The following is an 18,075-nucleotide window of genomic DNA, read 5'->3' as shown; positions in this document are numbered from 1 at the left end:
CCTAGAGCATAATAGAAATAAACAGATTCTCCAGGTGGGAGTTGGAAAAGAAGAACGATCATTGCGATAGTTAGAATAAGAACAAGGATCAGAACAGGGTTAAGCATTTTCATAAAATCTTTTGAATTTGGGAATTGAGTATAGAAGTGGTGAAAACAAATGGAACGGAAAAGGTGAATTTATAAAGGAAATATCAGACATAGTAATCGGGGCAGATCACCGTATTTAATTAAAGAGATCTTAGTTTCCATAAATTCCGAAGAATCAGATCTTATAAATCTTCAAGATTTTCTTTTAAATCCCTTGAATTCCGGAATTCAAACCTGACTACGTCAAACGTTAAAAAAAATAAAAAAATCTTTGTTTCTCATTTCATTCTTTTGTGAATAGCTTCACTCGTGCTCTCCGAATAATCAAATTGTTTTATCCATATTACTCAATGATGATAAAACTCTATTTATCAACTCATATTCGTCATGAAAACATTTTTATAGTTAGCCATGACCACCTCACTCAAATTTCGGGACGAAATTTCTTTAACGGGTAGGTACTGTGATGACCCGGAAATTTCCGACCAAATTTAAACTTAATCTTTATATAGTTTTGACACGATAAGCAAAGTCTGTAATGTTGATGTTTTCAAAAACTTTGAATTGTGTTCATGTAATCAATTACTCTTCGACTATTCCCGACGATTCACGAACAACTACATAAATAGATGCATATAGAAATTATTGAAATAATATATGATTAAACTATTAGAATTAAATATGTAAAATAATATGCGATGTAATGGAAACTATATTTATAAATATATAGATATATATAATTATGTATATAAATATTACATGTAAATATATAAAGTTATATTAAATCTATTTGCATAAAAATATATAATATATTTGTTTTAGTAATTAAACTTGTTTTTTTAAAAAAAACTGTTTATATATAGAATGTGAATATATTAAAAAAATATATTTGATTTCGAACCTAATTAGTAAACGTCAGTGATACTCGATTGACGTTTCATTAGTTTTAATATAGATATAATACATGTTCATGATTGATTAAGATAAAAGTTGAAATGTAAATTGATTACGAAGATTTTAGATTTGTTAAAGATATTTTTACATCTTTAAGTTTAACTATTAGTACTCCATACCTATAAATCGGAACAGAAAATAAACAATTATCGAATCTTTTTGATCAGGTTTCAAACAGTTAATGAGTGAAATAATTAAATATATTTAATCTAAAAATTTGGGATTTTTAGGAACACTTTTATACGTTAACTATTTAGCAATGGACATACCCCGTGAAAACTGTCGGCAGTATAACCCGTGATAATTGAATGTATTATTTAAGATTACTGTTTGTTAAAAGTTTCAATCATACGTTTAAGTTAAAGATGGATTGTTTAATCATCTTGTACTGTGTTTGTGGGCTCTTTTCAAATTCCATCATTTATCAACTATCTAATCTAATATATATACAAAGATATATTATACATATACAGAACATATATTGAGACATCTTCTCCATCATCTTCTTCAATCAAAATCCACCATCTATCGTCACCATTAAAAACAACATGAAATAAGATACGTAAACTTTTCTTCTTGTTCTGTGTACTCAAACCAACCAAACCCCCCAATATCCCATACATGTATTTTACTCTTCTTTTCTTATTTCTGTGAACAACCATCGAATCATCATGAACCTTTCACCGTTCCCCATCACCACCACCGTCATCTAAAACTACCACCGCCAACTTCACCATTGCAAACACCATCTCTCTCTATATCTCGCCTTCTCTCTTTCTTTCTGGTTACAACCGGATCAACCATGTTCAATCGACCACCACCAGTTTCCACTACCCTATGACCACCATCTCTGGTCACCATGTACAACCGTCTACAACCACCTTCGCCATTACTCTCTGTCTCATCTATCTCTCTCTACTCTTAAAAACCGAAACCCGTCAAATCACCTTGCTCGACTTTTTTTTTTTTGGAACCACCTCAGCTATTTCTGTTTAAAACCGTGAACATCAACACCACTACAAACCCTATAAACTTTCTTGCTTTTGCTCAGATACTATCTCTGTTTAAATTTGACAACCACCCTAAACCCATTTATTAATTTTTTTTATTCGATGCTACTATGCTGCGACACTTTCTGTCTTCAAACCAATAACGAACGAAGGGAGGTTGATGAGAAGATGAGTGAACGATAAAGAAACGATTTGATGAAGAAAAGTGATAGCGAGATCGATGATGATTTTATAATTTGATATTGTTGATTGTTGTTATGTTACGATAATGATGATGAGACTCACGATGGTGATGATGTTATTAAAGTGAGGATGATAGTGATCGATCTTGAAGATGACGATGTTGTTAAATGGAGAAGAAGATGAACAGTAGCCTGAAAATATTAGACGTATGATGATGAAAATTACTTCTGTTGCGATAGCTCACCTCTGTTCCTTTTTGTGTTAAACCGAAACCCTTCTATATATTTTTTTTTATGATCTGCGACTTCATGATTTAATCTGGACATTTAAAACCTAATACATCGTGGGCTGAAGGGATATTGGGCCAGTTATTTCGGGCCATGAAAGTATTTAAACATGTTGGGCTGATGTTTTCCTGTTGGGCAGCAATCCTTAAATTAGTATGCTGGGCCGAATTATATAGGTCTAATAGATGGTGGACTGATTAATTGGGCCGAGGTCTAGCATTTGCTGTTGGGCCAAAGAGTTCGACTATGTCAATGGTTTATAGGAATTAGTTTATAACTCAAGTAAGAAAGATCACAGATGGAGGAGTGGTTTAGAGGTTTTGTGTTTAACGAGAGGCCTCGAGTTCAAACCTGGGCCATGACATTATTTTTTTTAAGGAGCTTATTCTATTAAGGTAGTCTTATTTTTTTATTATTATTGTTATCATTATTATCATTATTATTAAAATTAATATTTTTAGGATCATTATTATTATTTTATCATTATTATTATTAGTATTAACATTATTATTAATATCTTTATTATTTTTTTTAGTATTACTACTATCATTATTATTACTTTTACTACTATTATTATTACAACTATATTATTTTTCTATTATCAATATTAATATTAATATTATTACTATAAAAGTTAGTTATATTTAATAAAACTACATTTTTTTAAATTATTTATTTAAAATATATAAAGTAAATATATTCTAGTTAATAATGTAACACATGAATTACTAAAACTAAGAGTTATATTAATAATAATATATAAAGTTATTCGACTTCAATTATATGTGTTAACATATATATGAATAATATAGGTTCGTGAATCCAAGGCCAACCCTACACTTATTCAATGAATAATATAGCTTATTGAGACACTATAACTTTAGCTTATTTTCAAAGAAAAAAGCTAATAAGCTTTTAAAATAATTTCCACTCAAACAACCTTCAAGAACACATTTCAAGAAACCATGGTTGCAGAACTCAGAAGTACTTTCCGAGTTATCAAACATGGTCAAACTCGATCAGAACTCAGGATTACTCGGAAAATTGGTCATAACTCTTTCAAAACTCAGGATTACACGAAACCAGTCAAAACTCGGTCAAAGTATGTCAAAGTCAAACTTGGTCAACATCCCGAGTACTTCCCAAGTTGCAAGATTTGTAACCTTGCAAGAAACTAAACTGTGTAGACCATCAAAACTTTAAAAATTATATGAATAGTTTCAGTATATTAAACATTTTCTAGTAGAGATAAACCATGTTTCATGAATAAATCTGATAACCTATCGAATTGTGATTACGTGTTTCAGACAGGTCTACTTCGTGAGCTTGCAAACGTGTTATTACAACCAGAAAACAAAGTGAGGTTTATCGGTGAGGTTGTGGACAGAACATACGTTGTAAGCAACCAAAAGAAAGCAGATCTGTTGCAGGAGCCATTTGATCAGGTTGAAAATGATAAAACCGAAGAGGATGGCGTGGAAAAAAGAAACTTGTAGAAGAAAATTTGGAAACTGGAACGGAATATGATTACTTGTTGACTTGTGAATAGATAAAACAATTATGGGAAGAAAGGGATAAAAAGAAGGCTGAGGTTGATGATCTTACAATGACTCCTTTTAACTGTTTATGGTTGTGAGATGTTGATGCTCTTGATAAGCAACTCGATGTATGTTCAGTTTTTTTTTTGGTAAAGTAGCTGTTGTTGTTTTGGGGTTTTCTCAAGTTTTGAGTTATTTTTAGTTGTGTGAGGTACAAGACAAACTGGATGCTAAAGGTGAAGAATTTAGAAGAAAACAACAAGATAATGCAAGGAAAAAGGGTCCCAAGAAAGACACATTTGTTTCTTCGGTCGTTGAAATAGGTAATATACGTAGGTTGTAAAACAGATTAAGTCTGTAATCTGCCTCCAGGTGGAGCGACAAAGAAAAGAGGGTCCGCTGTGGGTGCTTTAAAGACAGGTGGCTAGGCAGTTCAAAAGGTTCAATCGTAATAGAACCAGCAAGTCATACCAAAGGAGTAAGAAACCAAGTGCTAGGCATAGCAGCAAATCAGTTAAGGGTCCTAAATCTGAGTGTTACAATTGTGGGAAGGTTTGGACATTTTGCTGCTGAATGCATGTCCAGGAAACCTTCAACATCACATGCTAACTCCTTCTCAAAAGTTGATAAGTACAAGAACAAATACAAAGCTATGAAGGCTCGGATGAAGGAAAGTGCAAAGGCTGATAAGAAGGGAAAGAAGCCAGAAAAGGTTCTAGTTGCTGAGCATCATGATTGGGATGAAACCAGCTCTTCTTCATCTTCTGATAGTGATACTGATGATGATGGTGCTGGTTATGCTTCTGGTAAAAAGATGTGTTTAATGGCCAAGGAGGTCGAGGAGTCTGATGAGGAAGATAATGGTAGTACGTTTATGGCTGATATGAGGGAAGCTGATCTGAAAAGGGATTCACCTCAATAGAAATCTGAAATGTTGTATAAGGTTGATAATTTTCGAACTTATACTGATGATGAAAAGGCTGAAATGTTTGACTACTTAAGAGTTGATTTGTGTAGAGGCAGTAAACGTGAAGATGTTTTGAAAACTGATAACAAATCTTTAAATGATAAACTTAAAGGCAAAAATAATGAAATTAAAATCTTGAAAGATGAAATTTCAAAACTTGAAAAACAAAATTTTGCTTTAAAGTCTCTTCACGTTGAGGCAGCAGATGTCAAGAACCAACTAAACGATCTAAAAAAGGTTGTTGTTTCATGGTGTACATCTATTCAACGCACAGCTAAATATGTAAATGAGCAGGTGCCTACCCAAGTTGAAGCTTTATTTGCTGGTAACTATGCTGCTGCTGCTCCTCTTGCAGAAGTTGCTTTTATGGACCCTATTCTTGAAACTGATCCTGAATCTATTTTTCCAAATACTTTTGCTAAGATAGTCAAGGGTAAAAAGGTCTTAACGAATAAGTTTGTCAGACCTACAAAGACCCCACCACCGTCCATGAAAGAAATCTTGGAGAGTGAAGTTAAAGCTAAGGAAATCAGTGTTTTAATTGATGAAACTACTGATCCCTCAAGCATTTACTATATGACTCCCAAGGAAAGACAAATCAATAAGGAGATAACTGAGAATAACAAGAGAAATCTAAAATCAGTTAAACCTTCTAGCTGCCTCAATGCTGAGCCTACTGTTGTTGTTCCTGCTGGCCAACCAGTAACTGAAGACGAACCAGCAAATCCTGATGCTGGTAAGTCTAAAGTGACTTCAGCTGGTAAACCAGCAACATCAGACAAACCAGTAACTTCCTACACTGGTAAGTCAAAACCCAAAGGCAAGGCAGCAAACCACATGAATGGTACTGGTTCCAAGCCAAAAGCTACCCATAAGGGAAAAGATAAAGCAGTAGAGTCAAACACTGAAACATCTATTGCTGAGATACTGACTGTGAAGCTCGACCAGCTGCTACTGGCTGTTACTCAAAGCCACCAGCAGAACCAGTCACCCAGTACATCTACTGCCAACCAGCTACCGAGACCAAAACTGAGAAAATGCTACAAATGTGGCAGCAAAACTCACTTGTCCCATCATTGTACCAATGTTATGAACCCCAATGCTGCTACATTAGAAGAATTTTGTGCTGACAAAGGTATTTCATATAACTTTTCTACTGTGAGAACACCTCAACAGATTGGTGTTGCAGAAAGAAGAAACAGAACTCTCATTAAAGCAGCAAGATCTATGTTGGCTGAGTCTGGGTTGAAAAATTCATATTGGGCAGAAGCTATGAATACTGCCTGTTTTACCCAGAATAGATTTTTAATTGTGAAAAGACATCAAACTGCTTATGAAGTTCTTAAAGGCAGAAGACTCTCAATATCTTTTCTTCATATATTTGGCACTCCCTGTAACATTCTAAACAATAGGGATCAGCTGAGCAAGTTTGATGCTAAGGCTGATGAAGGTATATTTTTTGGATATTCCAACATGTCAAAGGCATATAGGGTCTACAATAAAAGAAGGGGTTGTTTTGAAGAATCCATTAATGTTACATTTGATGAAACTGCCGCTACTTCATCTTCTGGTCATGAAGAAGAGGAGTTACTGTTTGAAGAGCCTACTCAGCCAGCTCTAGATGATGAAGAAGAACCAGCAACAAATCTCTCACCAATCCATGTTGCTGGGTTCTCTGATGATGAGATGGAACACTCTGTTCCATCTGTGTCCAAACCATGTGGACTTACCGGCTCTACTGAAGTTCTACAACTTGAGCATAGGTCTGCTGGTTCTGAAAGATCACAAGTTGGTACTGGTTCCACTAATATTGAACAGCTGTCTCCTATTGCTGCTCATACTGCTGAACCAACTAATGATCAAGATGTTGTGTGTTCCACAACAAGCTCACATGTTCATAACACTAGATGGACAAAGGAGCATCCAATTAAGCAAGTCATTGGTAATTTGGCTAGTGGTGTTAAAACTAGAAGGCATGCAACCAGCAATTTCTGTATGCATGTAAATTTTGTGTCTACCATTGAACCCACATGTCCTGAAGAAGCACTTAAAGATCCTAGCTGGGTAGGAGCAATGCAAGATGAACTCACTCAGTTTGATAGGAATAAAGTATGAAAATTGGTACCTGAACCAGAGGATAAGACAAAGAAAATCATTGGTACCAAGTGGGTGTTTAAGAACAAGATGGATGAAGATGGGATTGTGATCAGAAACAAAGCCAGATTGGTTACTCAAGGTTTTAGACAGGAAGAAGGATTGAATAATGGGGAAACATATGCACCAGTGGCTAGGATGGAAGCTATCAGATTATTCTTGGCATATGCTGCTAAGATGAACTTTAGGGTATTCTAGATGGATGTTAAATCTGCATTTCTAAATGGGAAGCTGCAAGAAGAAGTTTTTGTCAAACAGCCTCCTGGTTTTGTAAGCAGTAAATATCCAGACCATGTTTACAAGTTAGACAAAGCTCTTTATGGCCTCAAACAGGCTCCAAGAGCATGGTATGAGACACTTCATGTGTATCTCACTGGTTTAGGTTTTAAAGTTAGAACAATTGATACCACTCTGTTCTCAAAAGAGATAGGTGGTGATCTCTTGTTGGTACAGATATATGTGGATGATATTATTTATGGTTCTAAAAATGAAACACATTGTCAAGAATTTTCAAAATTTATGTCAAAGACATATGAAATGAGTTTACAAAAAGATCTGCAATACTTTCTAGGATTGCAGATCAAATAACTTGATGATGAGATTTTTATAAGTCAAGATAAATATATCAAAGATATGGTAAAGAAATTTGGTCTGACCTGTTTAAAAGATATAGGGACCTCAATGGCAACATCCATTAAAATAGATGCTGATCCCAATAGTGAACCAGTCAATATCACTGAATATAGAGGTATGATTGGATCCCTACTTTATCTCACAGCCAACACACCAGATATTATGTTTGCCACATGTCTCTGTGCCAGATATCAAGTTGATCCTAAAGAGTCACACTTGCTAGAAGTAAAAAGAATATTTAGGTACCTAAAAGGTACTGCTAAACGTGGTCTTTGGTATCCCAAAGACCAGGATTTTGAACTACTTGGGTATTCAGATGCTGATTTTACAGGATGTAAAATAGACAAGAAAAGTACTACTGGTGGTTGCCAGTTACTGGGTTGTAGGCTAGTCAGTTGGATGAGCAAAAAGCAAAATATTGTGTCCACATCTACTGCTGAGGCAGAATATGTCTCTGCTGGTAGTTGTACTGCTCAAGTACTATGGATGCAAAGCCAGCTGAAGGACCGTGGTGTTCATGTTACAAAAACTCCAATTTACTGTGACAACACCAGTGCAATTGCCATCATCAACAATCCTGTGATGCATTCAAGAACTAAGCACATTGATGTTCGATATCATTTCATAAGGGATCATGTCTAAAAAGGAGATGTAGAGCTACATTTTATTTCAACAGACCAGCAGTTAGCAGATCTCTTCACAAAGCTCTTAGATGAGAAACGTTTTAACTATCTCATCTCTGAGCTGGGTATGCTTGAACTCTAAATAAAAGATAATTTTGTTGGCGTGCTGGCTCTACAACATGTAGGGCAAACCAGTAAGTCGGAACCATTTACTTACTGCCTACATGTCAAACAATCAGCATAACAAGGTCTTTTATATATAATGGTTATTCAATGTCTAAAACAAAATAATAAATAGCTCACTAAACTTAAATGATACCTTAAAACTGAAACTCATTTACTTCCAATGATTTAAATTAAATTCATGAAATATTAAATGTGACAAAGTATTTTTGTAGTTAATACAAACTTTATTTTGTGGTTTTTAACTCAATTTTGAATTGAAACCTGCTGCATTTAATGCTTAATGGGAGGTATGAGTGTTCAAGACGATTATACTTTATGTCAATAGTCTGTGTCCCCTCGAAAACATGCCAGTCTGTCACATCTGCCCACGCGCCTGCAGATGACAGTTGCCAATCTTCTCTCTCCTGCACTTTTTCACCAATCAGAACGGATAAAAGAGTGATTTATTTTCCATAATAACCTTCGGTTATTCATTCTTCAAAAAAACACATTCTTTCTCTCCAAAATCTTCAATCCTTCATATCTTCAAATCTTCATATTTTCAAATCATCAATGGCAGAGCAACAACAATCACCACCATTTGAGAACCAACAACAGCAACAACAACCAGAGGAACAACAACAGCAACAACAACCAGAGGAACCAAAACAACTAGAACAACAACCACAACCGGCACCGGAGGAACCGATTGTTCAGGCACCACTGTTTAATCTTCACCCAAATCTGGTCAGGGCTGCTAATGCACCAGATCACACTCTTATTCGCTTATCGAAAGGCAATGATGCTCATGCCCTTTCCATTCCACAACCCAAAGCCAACATGGACTATGATACTCTCGTCTATATCCAGCCTGCTTAGCCAGATTCTGGTATACTGCCACCATGGCCACCACTCAACAGAATACTCCATGTATTCGTGGCATGGTTACTGAAACCCTAAACTGCTCAATCATCATTGATGCCATTCGACGTGCCCTTCAACTGCCAGGTGGACCATTTGTTGATTCATCAATGAGTGATGAATTTTGAAGGGAGGTACTTGAAACTATTGGATTTAATCAACCAGTGGCTCATACGCCCTTAAGGAAGCATATGCCACCTCTATGGTACTACTTCTTTGGATTGCTGACTCAATGCATCAGCCAGAAGTCAGGTAGTTTTGACCAGTGCTCAGATTTTGAGCTTAAGATTGGTCACGGGTTACTGTTCAACCGTAATATTGATTATGTCGGTGAAATTTACTTGAGGCTAAGGGAAAGGTGCTTGCACCCAAAAGAACACACTTAATCCCCTTTCCAAGGTTCTTGAGCCTGGTGTTTGAAAATGAGCTGGGTGATGCCTACCAGCAGATTATTGATGAATCGTTTGACCTGCCTATGAAACAAGGGGGAATGACAAAAGATGCTCCTGCTGCTCCATATACTGGTTTACCATCAGGCATGCTCGAGTATCTTGCTGCTCGGGGTGGAGTTCACCAAACGACTACCTCTAGTTCTGCACCAGATGAGGGGGAGGGATCTCAGCGAAAGCTAGCTACTCGTAGGAAGCAGCCAGCTACCTCAACTAGAACAACCACCGTCTCACATACTGGTAAAGCATTAGTTGTATTAGAATCTAGTGCTCTCTGATAATAAAGAACAGCCCTAGTCTTATATACTGACTACCCAATTCTAGTATTGGAATCCGTTGCTCATCTATTTCTTGGTAACAGGCAAATCCAAACGTGCCAAATCTAGCTCCAAGCAAACCACAGGGGAGTTACACCAGTCTCAACTGCTACTCCTGCAAAGGATGTAGCTATGGAACCTAGTGCGTTTCTAGACTAAACAGCAGAAATTTCTAACTTAATTCAAAATATTTTAACTGCTGACTTGAAAAATGAAAGTGGAGTTAAAGGCATAACCTTGGCTCCCACGCTGTCTGGTTTTAAAACTAGTGTTAAGAAGAGTAGCAACCCATACTCTTCTAACCAGGCACTTCCACATTTTTCTAAATTATACTTCATGAAATATCCTCTGCTGACAGTACAACCAGCAGAGTACATAACTGACCCCCAAAGCAGACTTGAGCTGGCTCCTCATCGTGTTGAACCAGCTCAGGCTACTGTACAGCCTAAATGTTACTTGGATTATGATAAGAGTCACACTCCTACATCATTACCAGTCAGAACTCTTACACTATCTGGGTCAACATGTGTTGCCAATGAGTCAGCAGAGTCACAGCTGCACTTACAGACACCTTACTCTGTCTCAATCAAAGGGCTGACTAAATCACCAGTCTGTTCCCAGAGACCAACACCAGATGCAATTGTTGAGTCAAACTTATTTGGTTCTACAGTTGTTAACATAAAATGTTCTTTTGTTTCAGTTCTTAGTAGGGTAGATGAACAGGCAGAGGGGGAGCAAGAAAAAGATGTTATTGTTTCTACTGATGAGCTCTCTGCTTTCGCTACTGGTGTTGGTGCTACTGATTCTCAAACTGGTGGTGTTGATACTAGTACTGTTGTTTCTGCTGCTGCTGGTAATACTGGGGATCTAGTTGATGCTGGTTCAACTATTCCTATTGGTGATGAGGAGATGGTTTCTGATGTTAATGCTGCTGCTATTTCTCCTCCAATTCCCAGTATTGCTGCATCCACTACTGTCCAAGAAGTGGAAGATGAGATGATAGTTGATCCTCCTATGCTTGAACAGGTTATCGATAATATTGTTAAGGAGGTTCTACTTGATGATTCTGTCACTGAACCCAAGGGTGACATCGTGCTCACAACTGACAAAGCTGCTGATACTGCTGATTCTTCTGATGTGGAATTTCAAACTATTCCACCTAATGCAGCTAATATTATTGTCATCCCTGGTTCAGACTCTGGTGAACAGGGTGTTGATGTGGATGCTGGTACCTCTGCTACTACTACTACTACTACTACTACTGATTCTACTCAGGCTTCTGTTTCTGCTGAGAAGAAACCATATGTTTGCAAGGTACCAGATCCAGATGAAGTTGTGCCTAACTTCATCTACAGGGGAGCTTCTATCACCCCTAAGATTGCATTGCTGGTGGATCAGCTGACCATTGATCCTCAAAGTGCACTTGTCTCAGCCAGCAAATTGCCTGAAGAGGAGCTGACTGAACTGCTATCTCAGCTAGATCGACCAGCACGTGAAGAAATGTATGAGAGGCTGGCCACACTGGAGCAAATCAATGAACAACCTTATTATCATATGTTTGGCATGGCTCCAGCTGCTTCACCATGGCCTGGTACTTGGAGGCCTCTCAAGTTCATCATAGATCCTGTCACTAAGAAGTGTGTGATGCAAAATGTCCCTGATTCCCCCATACCTTTTGATTCATCAGCTTCTTCCTCATCATCTTCTTCATCTGATGGTGATGCTGATAAAGGTGCTGGTAAGGGCGAGCCAGTCACTCATGATAATGTGACTGGTTCCAAAGACACACCAGTGGATCTTACTGATGATGCTGATAATGATGCTGACAAGGATACAAGTGGTTCTAAACCTTCGGGTGAAGGTAAAAATGATGGTGATCATGGTAATGAGTCAGATTCTGACCTTCCACCTCCGCCACCCCACGGAGGTACTCCTGTTGTCACTGCTAGTGATCGCCCCTCAACCAGTAGTTTTGATCCTACTGGGGTGGCTGCCATTTCCACTCTGGCTGTTTATCGTACAATAGCCAGAATTACACCAGACATCCAAAGAACCATCCGCACTACTCTTTTTGATCGAATGACTGAAGCCATACGCAAAGCTGGGGAAGTTAGAACCTCCACTATTGAAGCCCAGCTCAAACAAGTATGTGCTTTTGCAGATCTTGCGGTGGATGCCATTATCAAACACCATGAAGAAGAGGAGGACCTCAAAAGGCGAATCATCTCTCACAATGAATATGCTGATCATATTGCCCGTCTACAAGCTGATCATGATGCTGCTAATAGAAGGATTCTTTTTCTTAATGAGGAGAATAGGGTATTAGAAGAGAGGTTGGATTCGCAGGAACAACAAATGGCTACAATGGTTCCTACCTCTGCCTATGTTCAAATGGTGGAGACTATGCAACGAATGGCTGCCCTACAGGCTGATGTTAGGGCAACTGTTGATCAGATGGCCATGGGTGTTGCAAGGAATGAAGTCAGATCTTCAAACCTATGTCTCAGATAATATGGCGTGGATCCTGGTGCCCATCTATCTCCTGCTGATGTTGACTGGAACAACTTTGCTTATTCTGTTCCTGAGTCAGATAGTGATCTTGATGCCCAAGTTTCCCCAGACCATCCTTCTGCCCCTGCTGATGACAAAAAGGGGGAGAAGAAATCTAAAAAGAAATCTAAAAAGAGAAAACAATCTGAGGGGGACCATGAGCATGAGAAGGCTCCAAAGCAGCAAATGAGAGATGGTGATGATGGTGGTGATGGTACTGGTCAAGGTACTGGCACTAAGCTCAGCAACACTCATACTGAAGCAGGTGTCCAGACAGCTGGTGAATCTCAACCTAGTGTGTCTGCCACATCTGTGGATGATATTGGTTATGGCAGTAAGTGTAACAACCCAAACCAACCCTCGAACAAACCACGTGAAAATACAAAATAAAAAAAAATTGCTGAACTGCCACCTGGCGCGGCGCGCCATATAGGCTGCGCGGCGCGCCAAACCTGACTGTCCGGAAAGTCTTTAAATGCGAAAATGTTTGACTAGTTCCCGACATATTTAGGCGTAACGCTTTTAACCCCATGTTCTATATATAAAAACTAGCACGTTCTATTAATAAAATTATGTTTACGAAGCGGGGCCCACATTGACCCAAATTACCCCTTAAGTACCAAAATACAATTTTCGACCATAAGACTTTTAATACAAAACAAAGCCGAGCATGGCGATTGGGGATACGCTACCCAATCCTAATAAATCCAAAAGCAAGCCTTCTACGCAAACTATGCAAGTCCTCTAATCCTCACGCTTACCCGAGCCACCATCCGCATGCAATCTATAAAAAGAGTCAACAACGAGAGGGTAAGCTAACGCTTAGTGAATGATAATATACTACATACATATATATGTATAAAATGGACACGCCACACAAATATCAAATACCGCATACCCAAGCATCCATATAAGGCACTACACTGAGCATACCATACGATCTCTAAGCAACGAGCTAAAGATACAACAACAATATAAGTTCACCAACGACGATGTGAACAACGCCAAATAGCTACACCCGGAGGGTTAGCTACAACACAACAATACATTAATATATAACAATATAAACGAACAAGGTTAACACCTTAACCCAATACCGAGAACCAAATACCACAATGAAGATTGGCCGAACTACACGAGCCTTAGTAATCCAAAACCACACGAGATTACTATCTTCACAACATCGAGGTTGGCCGAACTACACGAGCCTTAGTAATCCGAAACCACACGAGATTACTACCTCAATGAGATGACCGAACTACACGAGTCACCATGAATCCAAACTACACGAGATTCATTTGATAAGATGACCGAAACCACACGCGTCATCGTGAATCCGAAACCACACGCGATTCACATCTCCAACTCAAACCCACGGTCACGGGATTATAAAATCCACCACATCGGGGCTACAACATCCAAATCACAATCACGTGTGATAATGTACACACGAACGTGTACTTCGCCAAAGATGGTCAACCAAACGTACAACCGTGCCAATTGGGCTTATACAAAAGTCCATCAAGTCCACCTACATGTGAAGTGAGCTCTATAGCCGAGAATCACTCCACCCGACCCGCACCCATCCTACACATACATACGTACATAGGATAATATCACTCACCTTGAAGTCTTGAAGAATGCTTCCAAGTAAACCGCAACTCGCCAATGGAAAATACCTATTCCATTATCACCATTACAACAATACACTTAAAGTGGATTCACAAATCAACCCAATTCGACACTTAGTGCAAATTTGACCCAAATGCACTTCCAAGCACAAACCGTGCCCAAAACTAACCAATAATCACTAACACAAGTGAGAATGGTCCTAATACGCCAATTAAACCCGAACTCAAGTGTCAAACACGTGTCATACCCATTTTGACACTTAAACCCTAATTTTGACCCATTAAGTCAAAATCTCACCATTTACAAGTTTTGACACCAAAACACATTTAACTTGGTTTTATACTTCAACTTAATCCATTTCAAGTTTATAAACCGCATTAAATCGCCAATTGGGTCATAATCACCACCAAACCCTAATTTGACCCAAAGTCAAAGTTAGTCAACAAAATAACCTTAAATGGGTTTCAATACTTCCATAATCACTAACTTAAGTGATTAAACTCAATTTCAAGTCCTAAACATGGCCAATTAGTTCACCAACCCAAAATCCACCAACAATTAACAATAAACCCAATTACTAGCTTCACTAAACCCATTTCATCACCTAAAAGGGTTTTTCATCAAACTAACTCAAACCCTAACTTGAATATCAAATTAAATAGATGAAATTCGGAGTTTGAGCTTACCAATACCACCACAACGTAGCTAGGAACGAAAGGAACAACTTTAAAACCCGAGACTTTGAACGATTCGAGCTTCTTCTTCACCAAAACCTCAAATCTCTCTCTAGACCTCTCTCTCTCTCTCTAAGAATGGATGAAGATGATGAATGGATGTGAATGGGATCCAAAACTGATCCAAACTAGCTCATAAGCCTCACAAATCCGGCCCCATGTGATTTTACCCTTTTACCCCTCATTAAAGCAATTAAAAATAAAGAGGGTTCTGTCAGCAGCAATCGGCGCGGCGCGCCCCAACCCTGCACGGCGCGCAACACAGCTGAACCAGATTCCTTTGCATATTAATTCCATATAAATATTAAACGAAGCCCGTTCTCGTATGTCTTTTATAAACAAGTATACAAAATAAATATTCGGGTCTTATAACTCTCCCCCACTTAAACTCGATCACGTCCTCGTGATCCTCGTCACTTAACCAAACGGACCCCACTTACGGTCCTAAACATAAGTTCCAACCCGACTTTCCTAGGCAACTATTCTCATTGAAGCACCTTTAACACTAAAATCGTCATCCGCGATTTTCTCAAATCCACAATCCGAGCACTAAAACCATGCTCCTTCCCTAACATCGGGAAAACTCAACCAATCTCGTACCGAGATATAAATCCCTTAGTGTACTATTACCGAGTACAACGCTAAAATCACCCAAGTCCCAACCTAAGGTCAACAACCCGAACCGATGAAGACCGATCCAAACGAATCCTTACGGATAACACCACTCAATAGACATCCCTTGTAGTGCGCAATACGACCAATACGCAACTACCGTAACATCATAATCCAACGGCTAGAACCGATAGCGCCCAAAACGACTATGGAAACGCAAAACCCAAGGTGTACAAAATCAACCATCGTCACACCCGTAACAAACATGTGAGCGAAACACGGCTATCGCCTCACTAATCCCACAACATGGTCCTCACGACTCCACCATCGACGTATAAAACGACCGACAGTTCCCGCAACATGGTCCTTACGACCCTACCATTGGTGTATCAAACAACCAATAGATCACACGACACGAAGGCTGGCCGAAAACACACGCGCCCTAGTGAATCCGAACTACACGCGACTCACTACCTTCACCACAACAACAATCGGGAATGGCCGAACTACACGCACCATAGTGAATCCGAACTACACGAGAGTCACTATCCCGGAGGAATGACCGAACTACACGAGTCAATTGTGAATCCGAACTACACGAGACTCACTCCTCAATACAATGACCGAAACCACACGAGTCATTTGTGAATCCGAACTACACGAGATTCACTTCCACAACATCGAGGTTGGCCGAACTACACGAGCCTTAGTAATCCGAAACCACACGAGATTACTACCTCAATAAGATGACCGAACTACACGAGTCACCATGAATCCGAACTACACGAGATTCATTCCAATAAGATGACCGAACTACACGCGTCATCGTGAATCCGAAAACACACGCGATCCACAATCTCAACACAGGAATGGTACTCGCATTTCCCACCGGTACTTGCATTTCCCGATAGTGTTACACCATACCGACATAACACTACTCCCTTGATGAAGTCAGCGGACCCCGAAGGTCATGCTCCACCAATCACAACACCGAATGAAGTCAGCGGACCCGAAGATCATGCTTCACCAATCACAACACCGGATGAAGTCAGCGGACCCGAATATCATGCTTCACCGATCACAACACCGGATGAAGTCAGCGGACCCGAAGATCATGCTTCACCGATATAACACCACGCTCATGATGAAGTCAGCGGACCCCGAAAGTCATGCTCCACCAATCACGTATTCCCATGATGAAGTCAGCGGACCCTAAAGATCATGCTTCATCAAACAACCATACCATAATCGAGCAAGAAACACCTATACCAAACATAGGTACCAAATAATAATTCTCCACAAGAGAACCCGACATACACCTCCCTTAACCGGAGGATTTCACCTTGCTTGCCAAACACGTCCATTATCTCTCAACGAGATTTACCACGTTACCACCTCGGTGATGATTCAAATCCAAACCATAAGTACAATTTATCCGAGATTGTACTCTACCGCAAATCGACCCAACCAGGTCTCGACAACATTTTCCGGATCTACCAATAGCATCATCCGAAATCTCACACTAAAACTTCCTCGTGCGGGAGTGTAACTCCCCCACTTAGAACCACGTTCCATATCCACAACTCGTACAACCGCACAATGCTACCACAGGTAGACTTTACCAACAATTGGGCTCACACGACCCATTACCACATCTTGCTCCAACCTTGAGCACACGAAGGATTTTAACCAACCCTTAAACACTTTGTACAAAAAGTGTACCGCAACACAATCGGAGTCGAACACCACGCTAGTAGGTATAAAAGAGGCACCCAATGTCGCGTCATAAAGACTCCATTACCAACACACATCGAGATTTAAAACACTCGATCTCAAGGGTTCCAACCAACCGACGAACCTCATGATTCGTCACTTCAACATCAAAGCGAACACGCGCTTAACAACCAAACACCAAAACCATTTCCGTGGCTTGGTAGAAACGTTTCCCAAATACTAAGGAATGCTTGGTTGCACCAAGTCTTACGCCCTTCGCCCGTCAATCAAACATCAACATAGGGTACTTCCATTAGGAACGTCACCCATAGCATAACATGCACAACAAAGGCATGCAACTCAAACTCAAACAACATTTAATAAATAATCAAAAGACATATTTATCAAAATTAAACGTACCTTAACGTCTCCTGGCCGCACCCGTCCCCGCTAACTTGGGACATTCCGACTTACGATGTCCTTCTTTTTGGCAATTGAAGCACACCATACCATCACCCTTTGGTACCGAACATTCCCAAGACTT

General features: G+C 39.2%; 1 protein-coding gene across 1 annotated transcript; it reads left to right on the top strand.

Moving 5' to 3' along the window:
• The first annotated feature begins 3,837 nt into the window (after window positions 1–3,837).
• On the top strand, window positions 3,838–5,043 carry LOC139874249 (uncharacterized). The gene is made up of 2 exons (XM_071861704.1): window positions 3,838–4,189; window positions 4,264–5,043. The coding sequence occupies exon 2, from the start codon at window positions 4,639–4,641 to the stop codon at window positions 4,981–4,983; it is 345 nt and encodes a 114-aa protein (XP_071717805.1). The 5' UTR covers window positions 3,838–4,189; window positions 4,264–4,638; the 3' UTR covers window positions 4,984–5,043.
• Window positions 5,044–18,075: the final 13,032 nt, after the last annotated feature.

This window comes from Rutidosis leptorrhynchoides, chromosome 11 (genome assembly GCF_046630445.1).
Source record: "Rutidosis leptorrhynchoides isolate AG116_Rl617_1_P2 chromosome 11, CSIRO_AGI_Rlap_v1, whole genome shotgun sequence".
Classification (NCBI taxonomy): Eukaryota; Viridiplantae; Streptophyta; class Magnoliopsida; order Asterales; family Asteraceae; genus Rutidosis; species Rutidosis leptorrhynchoides.
Note: the sequence above shows the minus strand (reverse complement) of the source record. Positions and strands in the feature narration are given on the sequence as shown.